We start from the raw sequence: 22876 nt of genomic DNA, 5'->3' as shown, positions 1-22876 counted from the left end.
CTCTCTCTCTCTCTCTCTCTCTCTCACCTGCTTTCCTTGTCCGCAGCTCTACCTCCCCAACTGTACAGCAGGTAGGGGAAGGAGGTTTGGCAAGACAAATGGGAGGGAGCAGTGGAACAGGCAGGCTGTGGTAGCTAATGTGTCTAATATGGGGGTGCAATGTACTGTGCTGTACCTTCAGTTCGGATGGTGAAGGGAGAGTCCCCCAGACGCTTGGCCGAGAACTGGCCCCCCAGGGAGGTCATTAGGAAACACAGGCTGAAGAAGCCAATGCCCGCTACAAAGATCCTGGAAAACAGAAGCAAAAGAGGAGGACCAAGGGGGAAGTAAAGAGACAGAAATAGAGATAAAGAGACAGAAGAAGAAGAAGAAGAAGAAGAAGAAGAAGAAGAAGAAGAAGAAGAAGAAGAAGAAGAAGAAGAAGAAGAAGAAGAAGAAGAAGAAGAAGAGATCATTACTTTGAGGTCAAAACCACAGACTCAGATCTGCAACAAATGTATGTACAATATAATTAATTGGCTTTAAGATTAATTGAAAATACAATTTTAAGGCCCATAGTATGTAGAGGCCAAGCTGTTGGGGGAAAACAGCCAAGGTCGCACACAAAAAAAACAAAGCTCACTGCATCAAGGATCGGTGTAGGGTTTTGGCAGAAATAACTGGTGCTGCGCTTCTAAGACACTTTCCACATAACAGTAGTAGCACTTGATTTTCTTTCTTTGTAATGTCAGTTTTTAAATAGCCCACAGTAAGTGGTTAGGCCATTTCGGTTAAAAACACATCTTCAAGAACTGTGTCCCAGCTGGAGTACATTCAGCTACGACTAATACAATAAAATGTGTCTTGCAGCGTCTGATGGCAGATTGATAATGGAACAATGCACTGTGGGAGCACAAAAAGATATATAGCAATAAAGAAAAATAAAAGAAATCCTATGTGGAGGTGCACTTAGCACCTAAAACGGCAACAACTAGAAAGCTACTAGAGAAGCCTAACAAATGATAATGACTTCCAGGTTCAAAAAATGAGAATGAATTCTCTGACTAGGGCACTCCAAATTAAAATAACTTTATTAATATGACAAGTCCTACATGGACAAAACAAGGCCCACGCGTAGCGGCACGAGTGCCTTCTTCAGGGCCAGGAAGTACTATACCAGGGGTGCATCTCTCAAAGCCGAAGTAGCTAGTCGGTTAGCAATGTTGTATAGTAGATACTATAAAAGTTGCTAACTCTTGTGTCTCGAATGTTAGCACACAAAGTAACTACTGCTTGGAGTAATGTGCACTCTGAAGTAGTGGTGACTTTGAAAGTGAGGCGCCTCCTATCCGTATCTGGACAGTGAAGTTGAAGTACAGCTGGACTAGATCCATTGAGTCCAGACATCACCTCAGCCACCCCAAGTAACACACAGCGCTAGTCTACTTCAGAGTGTGACTCCACCCATTAGCTAAACTTGTAGTACATATTTGACCACAAATGTGTCAATATCTTTTAATCCTGTGGTGCAAAAGCGCTGAAAATCAATCGACATGCACACAAAGTCATGATACAGCTGCGAGAGTGTTCAGAACACAAATTCACGTCATGTCATTTGTTCGTGAAAAAAATGTCATATCCTTGGAATCTGATGAATCCCACACTAATAATATACTTTTAGCTGTGTACCGATTGAATTTCGTGTCATTTCGATGTGTAATTTCTGAAATATTTAGATTAGAAAGTATTGGTTACTCACGGAAATGCACCAGTGTACGTGTCAAGTACTTAATTTTTTTAGTGCGAATTTCATTTCATAGCCTAGGGGTATTTACGCTTGTCTATCAATGGGAAGACGCGAGCCAATGCGGGTTCGAATCCAGTGTGCAGCATGTCGACAACAACTCGTGAAATGGTGTTTTGGACCCTACAGTGTAACACATTTTCCCTTGGCTGCACGTGTGTGTTGGTAATGCACAAAATAAATAATCTATTTCTGCCAGATATTTCCAAAATTATGGCACTGCAACCATGTGGATTCGAATCGGCGTGGCTTCTGTTTTCCCATTGGGATGCAAGCGTGAATACCACTAGGCTATGAAATGAAATCCGCGCAAATTTTTTTCAGGGATATGACAATTCAACAGGTGATTTTCCGGGAGTAACCACAACTTTATTGTCTAAATATTTTACAAATTACACCTCGGAATGAAATGAAATCCAATCGGCATGCAGATAATACTGCATTATTGGTGCGGACGGTGTCAGATTGTAATGCCACGGCCGTGTTTTTTCACAAAGAAATTACAAGGTGTGTTGTGGAGGAAACAGCGGAGTCACGGTGTCGTGACATCCAATCAAATGTGCTGGTGGTGGTTGTACACTATTGCGTTCTACTTCACGCACTGAATTTAGGAGGAAACAGCTGAATCATGACTCAGCACTCATGCTTATCTCTTGTTGCTTCTTTGGTCACGCACTGCAATGCCAAGAAAGTAAGTAGCGGTGTGGACTCAGGAAAGTAGCCACACTACTTTGGGCTTACTGTGGGAATAGTAAGGTTTCGAGAAATGCACGTATTTCGCCTTGAAGTAAGTAGATAACTACAAAGTACATCTGTAGTTCAATGCTAACATTGGAGAAACGTACCCCTGGACTGTAGAGCACCCAAACCCAAGAAGCCGCCCTGAAGAAGGCACTCATGCCGCTACGCGTGGGCCTTGTTTTTAATATGTCCATGTAGGACTTGTCATATGAATAAAGATATTTTAATTTGGAGTGCCTTAGTCAGAGAATTCAACTCTAATTTTTTTTAACCTGGAAGTACTATACCTTGGACTAAAGAGCACCCAAACCCAAGAAGCCAACAAACAATCTGGATAAGAGCACGCCATACTCTACAAACTGAAATGATAACGGCTTTTGACTGAGGAGTTCTGAAATCCACCATTTGCCATCATTTGAATTTGTGCCATGCAATGACTAAATGCAGCCCACTATCAGATAAAAGCAGCTCTGACTACTAGGTTTGCCAGAAAAGGCCTTTGTTGTTTAATCCATGAGTAATGTGATAAGATCCCAATCTGTTATCAATGTTCCCTTATTTGGATTAACTAAATCATAATGACAACAGCAGGTTACAATGTTTTACCCCATACACCATCTGCCCAGACAGGAATAGTGGCTGTGTGGAATGCATGAATCACTGCTGCAACACTTATGTACAGAGGCAGACTTTACATTAGGCAAACCCAGGCAATTGCCTGGGGCCCTGACCAAATCTGCCCTCCATAGGGCCCCCCGCCTGTCACACCAGTTGCAAAAAACACAAAAAAGTAGGCCTGATTTTAATTGGTCACTTAAGTAATTGATATGTATACTGTATACAAAACACTAAAATAGCACCGTTGCTCCTTCCATGCCAATTTGTGATGTGCTAAAAGAATGGCTTTTGAGGGCCCCATGTTTATATAGTCTAGGGCCCCAAAATGACTAGATCCGCCCCTGCTTGTGAAGCCTACTGCCACTGACAGGAGGACAACCACTGAAGCCTGTGGCAGTCTCACAGTGATAAACGTCAACTGAAGAATCAGAGATTCAACCCCTTGATCATCTGCCAAACAGATATTTTCTCATCTCCCACTATGTGATTTCTCTGTCAATCATGCACAGTAGGCTGGCTATGCCTGCAAGCAGCAAACCCACACTTACAAGGTGCGTAGTAATGTATAGGTCTTAAAAGTAAGGAGTCACTGCCAGTAGCTTACATTCCTGGGAACTAAGCAACAGGCACTGTTCGGCATTGGTTAACATTATGGTTATGGCATTACTATTAGTCTACTATTACTATGACTAGGACGGAGACCGTGAGCTAGAAAACATCTTCAACTCTATATAGAAATCACTATTCACCATCAGTATACGAAAAGCCAGATTAGTTTCTAATAGGCTATCGTAGGCTATGCCATACTTTCAATCGGAGTACAATCGACACTGAAAGCAATACGCGTTTCATCTCGTGAAACGGCACGTTCTCTATCCTTGCATGCATTGCTGAGGGATATTCAAAGAAAAAAGTTGCTTTACATTGACGGTGGCTATAATAGCCTACGCTGACATTGACCTCATTGGCAACTCTTTCGCCTGTTCACTCCTCGTGTATCCTGTCTTCCACCAGACCGCTCTAATACACCCAAGGGAATTCAGGAATAAATTTCATCAAGTCAAACCACAAGCTCTCCATGTTGTATCGATCATTTTTCTTGAGCTACCATGCCTTCAAGGTCGGCTTTGCATTTTTTACTGAATAGTAACTATGCTAGTCACTGCAGTGCAAACAAAATGAATGGAAAGACATACATGCAGGGTAGGGTTATAGCTAGTTCCCGCACCGCTTGTTATTGTCGTGCATAGCTAAATTGTCGTAGGCTAAAACTACTTAAATTAATAAAGTTACTGAACACTATCCTCTCCGGTAATCCTGCAGTCCCAACAGTGTTAATACATTTTACTCGATTAACACTAGTCCCAAAATACAAACAAACTAGTCAGCTAATGATCAAATAACAATCAACTTAAATTTGATAACATCAGGCAGGCACCATGATGAACACCGTATCCTGCTGTTCAGAAGCTAAAAGTGAAGTCTTACCTGAACGGCTTGAATGTGAGAAGGGATCTCCTGAACATAACTGTGCAATCGGGACCGGAGGATGTCATTTTCCCAAATTACCGCACCACAACGAGGGAACACAAAAGTCAGTCATACTCTTCGGATGAAGACCGGTTGCATAAATATAATCCAGCTATATAGGCTATCATGTAAATGACATCGAACAGCCCGTGGTAAAGTGGTTAGAAACTGGTCTATGTATGGAGTATGCTGTGGCACGGCACCTCTTCGCAAGTTCGAAACCGAAACGACGAAACAAACATCCAAGCGTATAAAAACCATCGTTGTTTCTTTGCGCCACTCGTTTGACCAATAACAAGTATAGTAGCCTAATACATTTCTTATGTCACCAGTTAGCAGCTACCCTAAACGAGACAAGTTCGACCACTGAGCTGAGCTCTAAAGCTTTCCTTCCCTCCTTCTCGTATCGTTAGGATTGGTGGACGCAGCACGAGAGACTGCTGCTTGGCTCAGAGCGGAGCCCTAATGAATGGAAACTGGGAAGTGGCGCTACTCAATTCTCTCTCTCTCGCGAGCGCTCTCTCTCTCTCTCTCTCTCTCTCTCTCTCTCTCTCTCTCTCTCTCTCTCTCTCTCTCTCTCTCTCTCTCTCTCTCTCTCTCTCTCTCTCTCTCTCTCTCTCTCATTGCATATTCCCTGATGCAAGGTGAGTGATGCGAGTGCGTTGGCCAACTTTGCGAAAACTAAAACGCCGCTATGTCTGGTAAAGTAAAATGATAATTAAGAATCTGGTTGAATTTACATAGGCTACAGATGGGAAGGGGTCGATCCTATCTTTTTTAAATAACGACTATGTATAATTAAAATGATCTGTCCTTTTTCAATGAAGCCTACCATTCAAAAGGGACACGCTTGCTGTGCCGCGTGGTACAAAATTCAGCACCGTGGACAGCGCAACGCTCGCTGGAACTTAGGGAGTTCAATGGCGCCATCCATTGAATGTTTGCGGCAACGTAGTGCATTTCTTATTAGTTTATTTCCATAATTCATGCTGCCCATTCACAAATGTTACCTTTCCACGAATACTTACCACCACCATCAGATTCCAAGTATTCATGTCATGACTGGGAAAATTGCATCTCCATACATGGAAAGGTGGATCTTCTCTTTGAATTTTGAATTTCCAGAAATAGACCCATTTAGCTGCAAAACTTACTGTACTTTGGTCATACTAGTATATATTGATATCTACAGCACCTAATGCTAAGCTGCTGGGGCACTGGCTCCACTCAGTTAGGCCCTCCAATATATTAAACTTACATGGCAGGTTAAATGGAATAAGAACATAAATGTAGCATATGGCTATGTATTCATCTGGTGCATTTCTGTACTAGTGCACTTTTCACAGGTCTAAAATTATCTTTGCCCAATCCCTGTATGTGTTTCATCCACTTCTCTCCACTGGCCTAGAGAATCAATGTGCAATGTGTGTGTGTGTGTGTGTGTGTGTGTGTGTGTGTGTGTGTGTGTGTGTGTGTGTGTGTGTGTGTGTGTGTGTGTGTGTGTGTGTGTGTGTGTGTGTGTGTGCGCGTGTGCGTGTGCGTGTGCGTGTGTATTTACGTGTGTGCACAGGTGTGTGCATATTCGTGCGTTCGTGCATGCATGTGTTCAGGAGTAATCCACACCCATGGGTTACTTGCATCATCTTAAGGTTTGCACACAGCCCTGCACTGTGCTTCTGTGCCCACCGGTCTTCATGAGCATTTACATACTGTATAAATAAGTTTTGCATTTTAAAAGTGTCTGTACTGCTGGGATGCTGAGCATATGGTGAACCCCTGGAGGTGGAGGAGGAAAAAAACACATAAGCCAGAAAATATCTCCCACTCAGGCAAGTGGAAAAAAGTGCTAGGCTGTTGTTGCGTTCATCCTGGGAATTTGTTTCGTGCTCAAGGCTTATCTCCTGTTCAACATTCATTACTGTATCTCTCTGTCTCACTGTGCAGAATGTGACGTGTAAGGAAAAAGTTAGAATCTACTTGGGGACTTTGGGACTTTTATATGTTTTGATAAGTAATAAGCTTTAGGATATGATGAAGTTTTGTGAACCCTAGATAAAAAAGATGTTTGATGTTCAGCTTTATTAACTTGAAATAAGTGTGAATTGAATACACTGGCTGGTCTGCACACTTACATAGGGTAGTTCTGGCATTGAATGGCTAGGTACTATAGTATATATACACGGAAAACCCTCTTTGTCTGAATAGTGATGAATTATTGTGAGAGAACATTAAGATCCGGAAACCCAATTGCCCATTCTAATGATCAGTGTAAGGTGGTTTTCCCTCCTACACACTATTACACATTACTTGTGCTGTGCAAAGAGCCATAAATGTCACATTTGTTCCTTCGGTATGAACACCATTGTCATATCTAGGCTGTGTCCTCTCTTCCTAAAGCTCTCAAATCAATGAAATGGAGAGAACAATTTGTCCAACACTTGCAATATTTGCATTTATAGTCATGCAAGTCCTGTTGAAGTGGATTATTTTGCTGATGATGAAGCCTGTCTTATTCTTCCTCCACTGTAACTCATACTCCCCTATCTCTCCTCCTCCTCCTCCTCCTCCTCCTCTTCCTCCTCCTCTTCTTCCTCTTCGCTTTCCTCCCTTGGTGTGCTTGCCTCCTGTAATTGGCAGTCAGAGGTAAAATTGGTTCATTCGCTGTATTCTCTCGTATGCAGTCGCGGGGAACTGGCATGGTCTCCACAGTAAATTGTGCATAGAGGGAAGGTAATTGGCCTATTTGTTTTAGTGTGCAGGGGTTTCTTTCTCTCGCTCGCACTCTCCATCACTCTCTCCGTCTCTCTCTTGGACTATCTCTCTCTCTCTCTCTCTCTCTCTCTCTCTCTCTCTCTCTCTCTCTCTCTCTCTCTCTCTCTCTCGCTCTCTCTCTCTCTCTCTCCCACACACACATGAGTAGCGGCGACTGTGGCTGTCTGCCTGCGGTAGCGGACGGGCGCAGGCGGCCCATTCTGTGGAAGATTGATTCCATCCCCCTGCAGTGGTGTGGCTGGCTGGCATTAGGTACAGGTGCTTGATGACTTAGTTCCACTACCACCACCACCACCACCACAGCTTGCGTGCCTGCCTCAGCCTCAACTAGGTCATATGCACCTAATCATTTTTCCACCAACATTATACTGCCTATCCCTCTCCTCTCCCCCATGGCTGCCAAATCAGACGCCCATGCATGCTGATTCAAGCTATTCCCACTCTTGTCCCCTGGTGGCATGAGAGGTAATTTAGAGTTTTATTTAAAGGGGGTAGCGCAACACTCAGCCCACCATTACCCAGAGGAAATGAAATGCACACAATGAATTGTGTGTTTTGCTGATGTTGTTTCGCCCTCCCTCTCGCACATATATTTTTTTAATTTCGTTTCCACTTACAGAAATTAATGGACCCAGTCCTTGCTAATACCGGAACAAAGGCGTACTGTTGAATTCATACGAGACATTATTTTCAGTCTTTTTAAAAATAGGATTCTAAATCACTGTATGGTTCCTTCCCATATGAAATCCCTTTTCGGTGCTAGTAATAACACTATGCGGATGCATTGCCTTATTAGAACAACCAGAACTAGGGCAGGCGAATCGGCCTACTCATTGTAACAACAGCATTGTGGGTATGGGCTGCGATGAAAGCCGTCATGGTGACACATCTAAAAGTTCAGCCATCTCCAACCCTATGCAAATGAATCTACTGGCCGATGTGAGATGAGTGTCCAATAGCAGGGCAAGATGCAGGGGTGAGCTGTGCAGTGGTCCAATCACAATACAGAGCAGTTTCACATATCATTATTAAACTAAATTATATCTACATTATAACTATCAAAGCATCTTGGATGATGGTAGTGTGGTCCTTGGTACTGCGATGCAAACTTCGCAGCGCAAGTCAGATGGATTTGCAGTCTATGAGAAGCCGATTCTGGATACAGAATGTGACACAAGATCTGCCATTGAGGAGCATCCAAATTTCCAAGAATCTTGAACTTTTTGCAAATTAATCTGTTCACAGCATCCATATCCTGATAGGAGAACCCAGTAGTGTGACACAGTTTCACGCTCCATTGGCACAGTTATCAAAGTAATTTTGAGTAGGGTAGAGTACCAAATCCCACTCTGACCTCTCCCTACACCTCCATCCATGACTGAAATGTCCTTGAGCAAGGCACCTGACCCAACAAATGAACTAGTAAAAAACTAATATTTAAGGCCATGGTTCATCTGACCTCTTAATCAAAGATGTTCTTATCAGTGCAGCAATAGGTCTAGTCCAGCCCCTCAAAAATAAAAACAAAACATCTTCTGCAGATACAAATAAACTAAGTAAAAACAAAGTAAAAAACGTGAGATCAAAAGATCAAAGATCAAAACGGTTGTGTATTGCCTGACACTACATTGTCACTCAGAACTTGAACCCACGACCTCACAGCAAACTCCACGCATGTGAGGCAGACACAGGTTTACTAATGATCTACTGGCTAACTCCTCTGTTGGCATCCATTATACTTGAAATGCTTACACAAAGGACTGTTGAACACTGAGCACAGATGCAACTGCACAGTGATGTAGTTGAGTATTTTCAGCAAATAGTGAAAAGGCCCGCCGGCGATCTGCAGTAAGAGGCTACACTGGCATTTCTCATTGTGAAACGTCTAGTTCATCATTTCACAGCAGACTTCCTCGCTGTGCCATTCGTCAGGAAGTAGCACAGGATTGAACAGCAAAGAACACAGAGCTCAACAGATTTTGATTTTTTTAGGGATTTGAAGGAACATGACATCCTCTGGTGCTTCTTTGGTTGTAGTCCTTAATTATGAAACACTTCCCTGCTTGATATCTCTTCTGCTGCCTGCAAAATATTTTTTTGAGGCAAGGCAAAAGGCATTCTTTTATCTAGCTCATTCATTTGATCTTACTTTTGATTATCACATCTATCTAATTTAGAGCAGTCTGGTGTTGCTCCTCAATTTGTGTATTTATGACTGTCTGCCCCCCCGTGCTCTTGGTGAAGATTATTCGTAATGTAAGTAAGCTTTGTGGATGTCTTACGTTTTTTATTAGAGTTCTTATTCAGTTAACTCCACTTTTCAGGGCTGCCAATTTTCAAGGCTGGCATGAAAAAAGAACTCATGAAGAGCTAAATGTGTGTTTCATACAGAACATACCAACAAACAAGACTAATTTCAGTGATGTGTATTTTCTATATTAAATATTTCTTTAAATCTAGGTTGAACTTTATTTTCATTGCTATTTCTGCTTTATGGCTTTTAGCCTTTTGACTCTTCACATAACTTCACAACTGTTTAATTGCATTATTTAGTTGCTTGTTTACTCTAATCCTCTCTCATAACTTTATACTGACTAGAATCACTTTTGTGGAGTCTCAAGTGCACAGTAAAAATCGTTTTAACTTGACATTTGCGGATAAAAAAAATAGTTCAGTTATGCCATCTATTTACACAGAAACGTGTGCTTGCTTGCTGAGCTAATTCCAAAGGCAGGGCTGATCTGAGGTATAAACTGGGCCGGCATTTTCAGCCAAGAACAGTGCACCAGGCATGCAGAGACACACTGAAGCCTGTCAGAACCTTTTAGTCATCTAATATGAGCTATTTTGACCAAACGGACTAAATGTTCCAGCCTACTTAAATCTGACTATCTCTGAGAGGCCTGCTGTAGTGGCATGAGGACTGATACCATGGAGGGGAAGGGCCAGGCCAAAATCATCCACAATCCACCACCGGGCAAATGCCTTGTAGGCCCTATGGCCGATCCAGCCATGGCCAAAGGGATGCTTAAGGTACCCTATGCATTACAAACACAATGAAACTTGCATAGTCTCACTACATTTTGCTGTACCACCCATACAGTGTAAATTACAGCATATTGTGTTATTGTATTGTATTGTATTGTATTATTGTCTTATACTATTGTATTATCAAAACGGAATATTAATTTGAATGCAAAGGGTAACGATCTGAATCCGTGTTTGAATGAAAGCTAGTTTAGAGATACCGCATAGATATGGTTCTCAGACATTTTTCACACCACATTATTATAATGAATGTTGCTGATGCGATGAGTTTGCAGAGTTAATACCGGTATTCCTTTTCCAGTGTGTAGGCAGCAGTGACATCATATGCAGCTCTTGGATAAGAACCCTCTATGAGGACTGTATGGGCTGACTGTATGGGCACTTCATAGCTCTCCAGATGTCTTTGGAAGTGACAGTGATGTTTAAGCCGGAGGCAAGAGCCAATCTGTCAGCCGGAGGAGCACAGAGAGGCAGCTGGAGGAGGAACTGAGGACTCCGTGCCATGGATGGAGGAGATAGACTCAGAGAAGACGATGGATGCTGAGGGTTTGGTCATGCATCTCTGCATCCTCAGGCATCTGCAGAAAGGAGAGGAGAGGAGAGGAGAGGAGGGGAGGGGAGAGGAGAGGGAAAGAGAGGAGGGGAGGGGAGAGGAGAGGGAAAGAGAGGAGAGGAGAGGAGAGGAGGGGAAGGAGGGAGGGATGAGAGGAGAGGAGGGGAGGGGAGGGAGGGGAGAGGAGAGGAGAGGAGAGGAGAGGAGAGGAGAGGAGAGGAGAGGAGAGGAGAGGAGAGGAGACTAGAGGAGAGGAGGGGAGGGGAGGAGATGAGACTAGAGGAGAGAAGAGGAGAGGAGGGGAGAGGAGAGGAGAGGAGAGAGGAGGAGAGGAGGAGAGGAGAGGAGAGGAGAGGAGAGGAGAGGAGAGGAGAGGAGAGGAGAGGAGAGATTGTTAAGGAGAGGAGAGGAGAGGAGAGGAGAGGAGAGGAGAAGAGGAGAGGAGAGGAGAGGAGAGGAGAGGAGAGGAGAGGAGAGGAGAGGAGAGGAGAGGAGAGGAGAGGAGAGGAGAGGAGAGGAGAGGAGAGGAGAGGAGAGAGATGAGCCAAATCTGGTGGGGTCAGCCACTGTCTCCAATTGTAGCGAAGAAGGCAGTGAAAGATAAGGATGGAGTGAAAGAGAGAGAAACCGAGGTGTGTGTAGTGTACATAGTGTGTGTGTGTGTGTGTTTGTGTGTGTGTGTGTGTGTGTGTGTGTGTGTGTGTGTGTGTGTGTGTGTGTGTGTGTGTGTGTGTGTGTGTGTGTGTGTGTGTGTGTGTGTGTGTTCTAAAGAACACCTCCATTGCTGTGTTGCTGAAGCCTCAGGCAGTCTTGCTTGTAAGGGATGTTTGGCTCTCTGCAGCAGATTTACACGTGGTTGAGCTGTGCATCAGCCCTACAGCAGCCAAGGAAAATCTGCTGGTAATTAACGCTGTGCCTACTGAACGATGTTCACAACACATCACCCATCGCTGCAGCAAAAAGAAAACACACTTTGCTCATCTCAGCACGGACTGATTACATCGATGGATCACCGTGGTTTCACTGGAGGTGTGCGAAAAGCATCACCGGAATGCTTGATGTGGAAATTTCTGTGGAGATCAAAGTGGGCTTCCGACTGTGTAGGGAGGGTGGGTCTTTGACCAACTTGCTCTCATGTGATATTTAAGGGACTTGTGAATTGACTGCGGATAGAATGAAAATGGATGTGAGAAGTGAGTGTGCAGACAAATGAAGAGCATTTCAAGTGCAGGGATGTATTGCATGTGTGCCATATAGCTACCACTTCACACAAATGCCACTTTCAATTGTACTGTATTCACATTTTATATACTGCAGGCTCACATACTGTAGGGCCATAGTAACTCACTCCAGTTTAATCCTTTCAATGATAAAATGCTTCATGTTCTGAACAATGGAAGCCTTAACCCAAGGCCGGCCTTTATTTTTAACACACATACTAAGCATAGGCTGTGCTGTCTCTATGCGGCCTCCTCTCTCTCTCTCTCTCTCTCTCTCTCTCTCTCTCTCTCTCTCTCTCTCTCTCTCTCTCTCTCTCTCTCTCTCTCTCTCTCTTGCATGCAGACACGCACACACGCACGCACACACACACCTGACTCAGGTCGTACGGTAATGTGGACAGGATGGTAATGTTTTCCCCATGCGGTAAAGGCCAGGCCCCTGTGTAATCTCTCCCCATCCAAACTGATTACCTGTCGCATCACTCTCCCCATGACACAGGCCACCCCACACCACTTTGATCTCCGCCAAGCCAAATGGCAAAGCTTTTTAAAAGTGACAGCAATGAATCAGATAGTCTCTCTTTCTCCATCCCCCTCTCTCTCTCTCTCTCTCTCTCTCTCTCTCTCTCTATCTATCTCTCTCTCCCCACTCACGCACACACATACTGTCTCTTTCTCATACACACAGAGAGATGCCCACATCGGCATACTGTATACACACAAACATCCACACATGCACTTACGCACACACGCTCCTTGGACCAACAATTTCATTGTTGTCCTGATGGCCAATCTTCACTTCCTCTGAGACTTTGATTTTAACTGTTTTTCTTGAGCGATATTAATTCTGTCAGCCATGTCTCAGTCTATAGCCTGTGCTTGATTTTATAGCCATTTCCCCAATCATTTTTCGGCGTTAATTTAATTAGATCCATTTCAACTCGTCGCTTTCTGTCTAAAAATGACACCCTGAAATTGGCTGTCAGACCCTACTGCTTGCAATGCACATACATTAACACTTCCTCTCTTGTGAAAACTGACAGGAGCTCAGACATGTCCACATTCGCTTTTAGGTTTCACATTCTACCACAGCTGTAATTTAAAACAATCTATTAGTTTTCACATACACAGCTGTAATTTAAAGTACGATCACTACTATTAGTTTTCACATACTAGTACAGCTGTAATTTAAAGTATGATCACTGCTTTTAGTTTTCACATACTAGTACAGCTGTCATTTAAAACACGTTCACTACTATTAGTTTTCACATACTAGTACAGCTGAAGTGTAATATTCTCATTCTGGTGCTAATTAGAATAAATAAGACAAGCTCTTGAGATGGTTTGAGAATGACCAATAGTTCAGTTCAGTTCAGCCCTTGCACTAATGAGATAAAAAGACAAACATATGGAGTCCCACGCCTCCCTAATCTCTCCAGCTACCCTCCCTCTATACCTGCGCGTGGTTTACACTGCATTTGCATCAGACGGGGACGGCTGGCTGAGAGAGACAGCAAAGCGTAAATAAATTACGTACGGCATCTGTAATCGCCTACTTTGATCGGGCCTAATTGATCTCATTTGGGCTTGTTACGCGAACCCCTACTGGGCCAGCCACAGCTGTCTCGCAGCTTGTCAACACTTTCTAATTAGCGTGGTGCAGTGTGTTGCGGTGTGTTGCGGTGTGGTGCGGTGTGTTGCAGTGTGTTGCGGTGTGGTGCTCTGCTCTCCTCTCCGTTTCACTCCATGCCCGCCACACTGCGGCTGCCTGTCAACCCTTGCCAGGTCCGGGTCTTTTCTGATGTGTGTGTGTGTGTGTGTGTGTCTGTGTTTTTCTGTGTGTGTGTGTGTGTGTGTGTGTGTGTGTGTGTGTGTGTGTGTGTGTGTGTGTGTGTGTGTGTGTGTGTGTGTGTGTGTGTGTGTGTGTGTGTGTGTGTGTGTGTGTGTGTGTCTGTGTGTGTGTCTGTCTGTTTGTGTGTGTGCGTCTGTACGTGTGTGCGTGTGTGCAAGTGTGAGTATGTCAGGGCCCCTGTGTGTGTGTGAGAGAGAGTGTGAACCAGAAGCAGCTGATGCCGAGAGGATCTTTGGCACGGGCTTCTGTTTGGGTGTCTGTTTTCCAATGTGACACGACAGTCAAAGCAAGCCATTAGGGAAATGGCATGGCGGTAGCGCTGGCAGTGGCAACAGTCATGTCACTCACTGTAAGATCCTATGTCACACACTAAGGTCATAACATCTCAACTCTCCATTTATTAGTTATTGACTATTCAACATGTCTTCATCAAAGCAGCAGGTCAGAGTGGCATCAGCAAATGCGTGTTGAATGGGACTCCTATCTGCTGTGGTGAGGTACTTGTCACTCTGCAACATGGCATCACAAAAGTAAGCATAACACGCCGACTTGAACCGTCTATCTATTTACATGATGACAGTCTGCACTCTCTGTTTGGATATCTCCAATACAGGGGCATGGGTGTGCATGTAAATATACAGAATAAATAAGTGAACTGAGTAGTAGGCCTATATGGTGCAGAGATGAATTGATGGTTAAATGGGCTGAGAGAGAGAGAGAGAGAGAGAGAGAGAGAGAGAGAGAGAGAGAGAGAGAGAGAGAGAGAGAGAGAGAGAGAGAGAGAGAGAGAGAGAGAGAGAAGCAGAGGCATTCTGAAGCATTTCTCAGAATTTTCAAGTCTGTCTGGTGTCCAAATTACTACCCTTAATTTGTCTTTGTTCAAGCGTGAAGCATCGTTTTAGAAGTAAAATGGTCTGTCTTTTTGAGAAACCTACACTGGTCCCCTGATTTAGTGCATATTATACTCATTCAAGGTAACACATCCATGCTTAAGTGATTTTCTCTCCAATTTTATGTTTTATATACTGCATAAGCCTCATTTATGAGAGTAACAATGATAAGCGTATGTGGGAGATTTGTATAGGAGATTTGTGATGGGTGTGTTAGGCAATGCATAACCATGTGAAAGCAAAAGTACCTCACCACCCCCACCACCCTTCATCCTGAATCCTGAGAGAGGCTTGTCATCTCTTTTCATTTAAACGTCTGAAATGCCACAGGGAGGGCATTCATCACTTTGATTGATATGAGGAACATGGCAAGACAGCTAGTTTCTCATTTCTCATTTTGCCCCTTAGTTAAATTCATTTCCATCAGTTCCTCTGGACTTTGGGCATGTGTCCTGCGTGCGTAATTAATCTTTTCCTTCTGAGACACAAAGAACCCACCCACAAAGTAAGGATGTATAAAGAGAGCATTGTATATTTTGTCAGAAAATGTGTCTTTGTGACATGAAAACCTGAAACCATAAGTATTACGTTATTTCTTCTGTATACATATCTTGATCAACACTTATATATAATATATTCGATGATATTCCAAGCACATTGAATCACGATTGAAACATTGTTTTCCATCCTATAAGGCAGCGTTTTTCTCACTGCAAAAATTGCAACACTTGTATTAGGGCCGCACAATTAATCGTCAATAATCGAAAGTGATATAATCGTGTTATCGAAATTGTGATTTCAATCGTGATTTAACCGTGGCAATAGTGACCTACCTTCGAGAGCGTCCTTGAAGCCAGAACATACTGACAGGCTGGTGTTTCTGGCCAGAAATCTGTTCACCAAGTTTCACGCTATTGCCTTTTACATAATTATGACAATTAATTTTATTTTGCTCATCCCGTATATAATTCAGTCTTTAATATTTCATTTTGTTATAATTTTACAAAATTCAGCAAAAATCAATAATCGTGATTAGTAATCGTGATTATGATTTTTACCCAAATAATCGTGATTATGATTTTTTTTCCATAATCATGCAGCCCTAACATGTATACATTATATCTAATGACAATAGCACACTTTTCTGCAGGAACTGAAGAACGACAATGACACCAACAGATATAAAATTGCGAGTGCAGTGGATTCCTGCCTCTATTAAACTGTCACCCACGGGCACATCTTCCTGACATATCTCCTCTGGGTCACTGACAAGCTGAAAGCACACCTGCCAAAGGCGAGCTCGAACCGAGAGAGGTAGCCTGCTAGAAGTAGACAGTTGGCCATGAATCACAGTATATGGATCTCTCTCTCTCTCTCCCTCTATCTCTCTTGCTCACACACACACACACACACACACACACACACACACACACACACACACACACACACACACACACACACACACACACACACACACACACACACACACACACACACACGATTCAGAGCAAGATTTCTCTTCTTCCAGTTTCCAGCCTTCCTGAATTTCTGGCCCCGAGGCTACCTGTCATCAGGAGTGCTTCTCTTCCCATCTCCATCTCCCTCTCCAGTCCTTTCCTTGGCCTTCCACTCTCTCTCTCTCTCCTTGCCTCTCTTCCCCTCTCTCCAACCATTTCTATAGTCCTCTTCCTCTCCTCTATATTTTCCTCTGCTCTCGACCCTCCTCTCTCTAGCCACATCTACAGTGTCTCCCTCTCCTCTCCCTTTTCTTGACCTTCCTCTCCTCTCCTCTCCTCTCCTCTCCCCTCCTCTCCTCTCCTCTTCTCTCCTCTCCCCTCCTCTCCTCTCCTCTCCTCTCCTCTCCTCTCCTCTCCCCTCCTCTCCTCTCCATTCCTCTCCTCTCCACTCCTCTCTCACCACACACATGCGATTTTCTTCCTCTTGCTCTCTGTAAGTCCCGCTGCCTCCACTGTCTCTGAGAACACCATCCATCACAGTGGGCATTCAGAAGCTCAAGGGGACTCCAAGGAATAGGGGAAGACAGACAGACAGGCAGGAAGAGAGAGAGAGAGAGAGAGAGAGAGAGAGAGAGAGAGAGAGAGAGAGAGAGAGAGAGAGAGAGAGAGAGAGAGAGAGAGAGAGAGAGAGAGAGAGAGAGAGAGAGTTGTGTTTGTGGGCCACTGTTTTCAATGTTGGAAGCCAGTGGCTATAAATAAACCATAGCTGTGCACAAGCAGCATGAGGCTACACCAATTCAATTGGGAGAGCACACAAGAGATAATATTAAAGGTCAGATGCACAATACTAAACTTTAAAACGGCAGTAAAGATAATATATATTACAAGGTGGACAAGGCTGCATAGCTGCCTGAGGCTTCCGCATGAAACTGTACAAGGTGGTATGGGTTGATGTCACGATTTCTCCATAATGCAGAACATTCTGCATACAAAACTGTAGACCCAATTCCTAACTCATAGCAAATTGAGTATGTGACATAGGCCGTGGCACCAACTGAGCTAAAGGCTGAACTATTATATCAGCTCAAGTTGTTTGTGTATCATGTTGACATGATGGACTTGGAAGAGATACAGTATATTTATAATAATATAATATAGGAAGCATTGTAGATCGCATTAGTAGAAATAAAGAAAGGTTAAAGTCACAAAACTTAGCAGAAACTGGACCCAACATTTTTAAAGGGACACTGTGTGAGATTTTTAGTTGTTTATTTTCAGAATTCATGCTGCCCATTCACTAATGTTACCTTTTTCATGAATACTTACCACCACCACCATCAAATTCTAAGTATTCATTATGACTGGAAAAATTGCACTTTTCATACATGAAAAGGGGGATCTTCTCCATGGTCGGCCATTTTGAATTCCCAAAAATAGCCATTTTTAGCAGCAAAGATGACTCTACATGGACCATACTTGGAAATATTTATTTATTACTTAGTAAACTTGTAAAGATCAAATTTGGCAATAGGCAGCCCAGTTTCAATGAGCAGCATAGTTGCAGTACTTTTTTTGACCATTTCCTGCACAGTGTACCTTTAAAGCCTCACAAACAGAACTAATTAAATCAGTTAGACGGTTACGTGATTGCTTTATCGATACAAGTACACATTCCAAGGCCCTAGATTAAAGAAAGTCCCCCATTTTCAAGACGTGATCAGAGACAAGTGGGGAATTGCAGACCCATTAATATGATACCTGTCTCCAAAGTACTTGAAAAATGGAAGGCCCACACCTTCATAAAAATCATGCCTCTGCACTGATTGCAAGTTGAACTTAGACGTATTCACTTGGGCAACAGCTGTTGAGAATATTCAATTGGAATTAGATCATTAGATGGGTTTATTGGAATGTGTATTCCAAGGTCTTGGAAAGGTGTTCGATGCAGTTAACCACAAGATGCTCTAATCCAAAATAAATCTTCAGCAGATGTACCCACGTACGTGGATTAGGTCAAATATTACATCAATATTAATATTATGAACTCATTCACTTATGTTCTCATATTGATTGTAGCCTGGTACGAGGTGGGAGTTACAGGGGTACACCAGGAATCCATATTATGTCGACTGAACAGTCTGTGCCAACTGTGTCTATCATTCACTTCATGTCAAGTGTATGTTGTCACAGTTATCTTATACACTGCAGTGAATAATACATGAATGGTGCAAGACACTGTGCAGCTGCAAAAAAAGAGTAGCTGTTTGAGTTTTGATGATGCTAAAAGCAAACTCTTTTGTATCTGTGTGTGGCTGTGTGAGGGAAAATATGTGTTTAATCAGAAGGTTGCAGGCTCAAATCTCATTGCATTCATGGCTGAAATGCCCTTGAGCAAGGCGCCAACCCTCACTTGTTATTGAAGAAGATTTTCTTCGTTACAGTAATCGAGCCCCTCAGGGGCCCTGAGCGATGAACTCGAGCCCAAGTCTTGTCGCCACGTTTTGGAAGAATTCAGCCCAATCAGAATTGAAATAGATGTTGTTGAGAGTTTATTTGCTCACCTGGCAGGTCTAGGTTATGCCAAACACCAGCAAAACAGGAACCAGCAAAGACCTTGTTAACAGCCGCCAACCGTACCAAGGAGTCAGTCGCGACCCGAGACCAGTTGCTTCTGATAGTCGTTAATCGTCTGCAATTGTTCTGAAGTTTGAGTGGCAAAGCACTCACTATATACTGTATACCCTAAGGACCAGCGGGCCCACCCCGAAACAGTGGCGTCAGTGGTAATTACGGAATTTCACAATGGTGGTCTTTGGTCTTATATTTTGACATTAAAAATTAGCGTCGTAAGCGTTCTGCTCTGGGCCTTCATCTCCCACTACTTGGCACGGGATTTACATAGACATGTGTGCTTAGTATAGTGGCTTTCAACTTTCCTTGAGCCAAGGCACAACTCTTCGAAGACAAAGATGCCAAGGCATATCATCAATTGTAAATGTTAACAAAAGTAAAAGTGACCAAAGTAAATGGAATAACAACAAAAATAACTAAGGTAAATGTTTGGAATAAGAAAGACAACACCCACAATGCCTAATGAATAATGTACAGTCATTCTGTAATTTAATAACACACCAATAATGCAATAATATAATATCTCATAGCACACTAGTACTACCCTGCACAATTGGTTAGAAAAAGTACACTGACCCAATAGCACAAGTGCTGCTGGTTGCAATTCTCTATTCAATCATGCACTCATGCACACATAGTACTCTTAAAATCAGTTCTTAAAAATGTTTAAAAACAGGGTAACACTGTGTGCATTTTAGTCATTGATTTTGTGTTGTGGTTTGTGTTGTGTCATAGCATCTTTTGCAATTATATATCTTAATATTATTAATTCTAATCATCTTCCTTTTTAATGACAATTCTGGTCCAAAGACTACAGATGAAAAATACACTTATGGTTATACTTTTGCTCAAATGTAGGTTATATGTGTCATACAATCCTTGTCAAATAAAATAAAAGTATATGTGACCTCTTCTTCAATCCCCTCTGTCACCTCGTCTCAAAACAAACTATCCCTTCATTGTGATTTTCGCATCCTCAATTCCAGTTCTCCATTTGCTTGAAGAAACATCATGGTTTTATCACGTCTATCTCCGCTAGGTGCAAAAGTCTTTACCCTGGAACATCTTGTGTTATTTTGCAGAGTCATTGTCTAAAAGCAGAAGCTTAGTTTGGAAATACATATAATTTGTATGTCTTGTGTCTGCCACACAGTGGGCTATGTGTCGTGCAGTCTCGAGTGGTGCTCGTAAGGGGAAATTATCTTATTTGCGAGTGTATAGGCCTAATGTGCCCCCTAAAATAAGCTCAGTACTTTTCCATCTGAACCCTTTTCTGATAATCTTATGAATGTATGTCTGTTTCTTTGTTCTTTCGCATCTTCAAATTGTCACCACAAAGTTGGCCTGCTCTGTTCTTACTTATACAACAACATTTTTTTGGCCTTTTTATACTGTGTATATGCTTTATACATGCAATTCTTGTTACGCCATTCATCACCAAAATCCACCACATTATTTAAATAATAATTGCCCGCAACACGTATGCATGTGCTCTTAAATAGATTTGCCATGTTATTTAAGTTTTTAATAATCCATCAAATCTTAGAGTGTTTCTACTCTTTCTTATATTTTGGATTTGGATTATCACTTCACCCGGGAAAAGATGAGCACCTGCTCCCCTGAGCCCCTTTGTGCCTTCAAACACAAAGTCTTTTAGGATGAAAGCATCATCTAAGCGCAATGTGATGTAAAGTAATGCAGTGTGTGTATGTGTGTGTAGCTACTGTATGCATGTTAGTGTGTTCGCTTGCAGAGAAAAGTGTGATGGCTGTGAAGAGCCACTGAATCGGCTCAGTGGGGTGGAATACCCAGCCACTCTTGCCCCCAGGGTGCCGTATTTTCATGAAAGCAGCTCTTTCCGTCTGTTTCTAAATCGTTTATTCTGTTCTTGTATTCCACATTCTTTTTGTTGTTCTCTCCCTTGTGCAGCCCCTAAAACCCCATCGCTGCTTTAGCACAAAGGTAATGACGTATAGCCTATTGGGTCTTGTCTTTCAAGCAAAGTCTCTATTCATGCTCAGTTCCCCTGCCGTCAATTGAACTCTGCCTAGTCTACTCTTGGCAACAGTCTTCGTAGTTGCAAGATAACAGTAACACTCTAGTACATTGGAAGACTGGTTCCTGCCTGAGGGGCATGGAGGAAAGTGCTGTCCTGTCCACAGCAACCCAATTAATACAGAAATCTTGATGTACAAAGCACCCATGCACACATGTGACACAAACACAGACAGACAGACAGACAGAGAGACAGACAGACAGACAGACAGACAGACAGACAGACAGACAGACAGACAGACAGACAGAGAGACAGACAGGAACACGCGTACACAAACTATTGCAACCCACTCTCTCGCTTTCCAATCTCAATCCTACTCTTGTCCTTGTCTAATTATTCTGTCAAGTTGTGTTAGCAAACAAGGTGTATGAGCGTCATTCTCTCCCATTATTCTGAAAGCCACTGGCAGAATAGCCTGCCTTCTTTGGACTGCAGCTCTGTTTCACGGCTAATTACAGTAAACAACAGCCCAATGCCACAACCAAAAAGTCAGAGTGTCACTCGGCAAGCCTCGCCTGCCTGCCAGGCTCCGTTTGCTCTGCTAATGACGGCGCCACTGCTGGATGCCTCAAAGATGTTTGAGGAGGACTAAAGTTTACAGAGGACCGTTTTCCTTCTCTAACTGAAAGATGACTCATCCCACACTCTCATAGAGACAGACTGGGTCTCCTGCAGGCAACATGCTGAGATGGTTACACAGCGGGCGAGGGGGAAAGTAAAACAATCAATTAACAGGAGTGAGGGAATTAGCGCTAATCGGTGGGAAAGGGCAAACACTGTTTTAATGCACAGTAAAAGGCCGCCGGGGAGTTAAGCCATGTTCACTTTGCATCTAGACTCCCTTCTTGTAAAGACAAGGCGCTTAATGGCCATTTTGTTTTGTTTGCAATAATGATAGGCCTACAGACATTTAGCACCGCTGGTTACAAAGAACTACATCCAGCAAAATCAATTCAACTCCCATACACCCTCTTTTTTCTTTCTTTCTTTTCTTCTTCTCATTGTGTTTTAAGGGTGGCACATATAGTATAATGGCAAAATAGGTCAATATTGTGTTTTATACTGTACATAATATACTATTAACACTGGTCATGGTTAGCCTGGTCCTGACCATCCCATAATACTGCCATTTAATACTACCAACGCGAGGCTAGGTCATGGTCAGACTCAGTGTCAAAAAATAAAACTTTTTAGGCATCATATTTTGTGCTCACAATCTAATAGATTGCAAGCAGATACCTGTATAGGCTATAGCAGTTTGGCAGTAAATGTGCACAGATCCCGCAGACATCAATAAGGACATTGTGCGGTGTATGGGAATTGAACTAATGAAACCGATCTCCCTAGTGGTGTACGATGCTTGGAAAATTGCATGAGAGTGGTGTTTGCAGACCTGAAATTGTGGATCAGGGTATTAGGTCAAGTCAAGCCCCATCTCTGTTCACGAGTTGAGCTTAAGTACAATAATAAAATGTTTGATTTCCCCTGGACCCATCTGGGTCTGTGAAATACCATGTCAAATAAGTGTATATCTCCTATCACTACTCTTTATTAAACCTTTATGGCAAGTCAACCTAAAATATTGCTATGGGAGTGGATGCTCGAGATTCATCCTTGTGTGATTAAACGGAGGATTCATCCCCAACACCATACTCAAAAAGGCCTAGCAATTGATATACTTCCCTCTATAACTGCAGAAGCATGCCCTACCGTGCACGCACACGC

The 22876-nt window shown here is 43.0% G+C and overlaps 1 protein-coding gene across 1 annotated transcript in view; it reads right to left on the bottom strand.

Moving 5' to 3' along the window:
- Nucleotides 1–291, bottom strand: part of LOC134468661 (alpha-1,6-mannosylglycoprotein 6-beta-N-acetylglucosaminyltransferase B) — an 89226-nt gene extending 88935 nt beyond the window's left edge. Inside the window, exon 1 of the mRNA XM_063222558.1 lies at nt 176–291. Within this exon, the coding sequence (XP_063078628.1) occupies nt 176–245 (70 nt within the window). The 5' untranslated portion in view covers nt 246–291. The remainder of the gene's footprint in view (nt 1–175) is intronic.
- Nucleotides 292–22876: the final 22585 nt, after the last annotated feature.

This window comes from Engraulis encrasicolus, chromosome 2 (genome assembly GCF_034702125.1).
Source record: "Engraulis encrasicolus isolate BLACKSEA-1 chromosome 2, IST_EnEncr_1.0, whole genome shotgun sequence".
Classification (NCBI taxonomy): Eukaryota; Metazoa; Chordata; class Actinopteri; order Clupeiformes; family Engraulidae; genus Engraulis; species Engraulis encrasicolus.
Note: the sequence above shows the minus strand (reverse complement) of the source record. Positions and strands in the feature narration are given on the sequence as shown.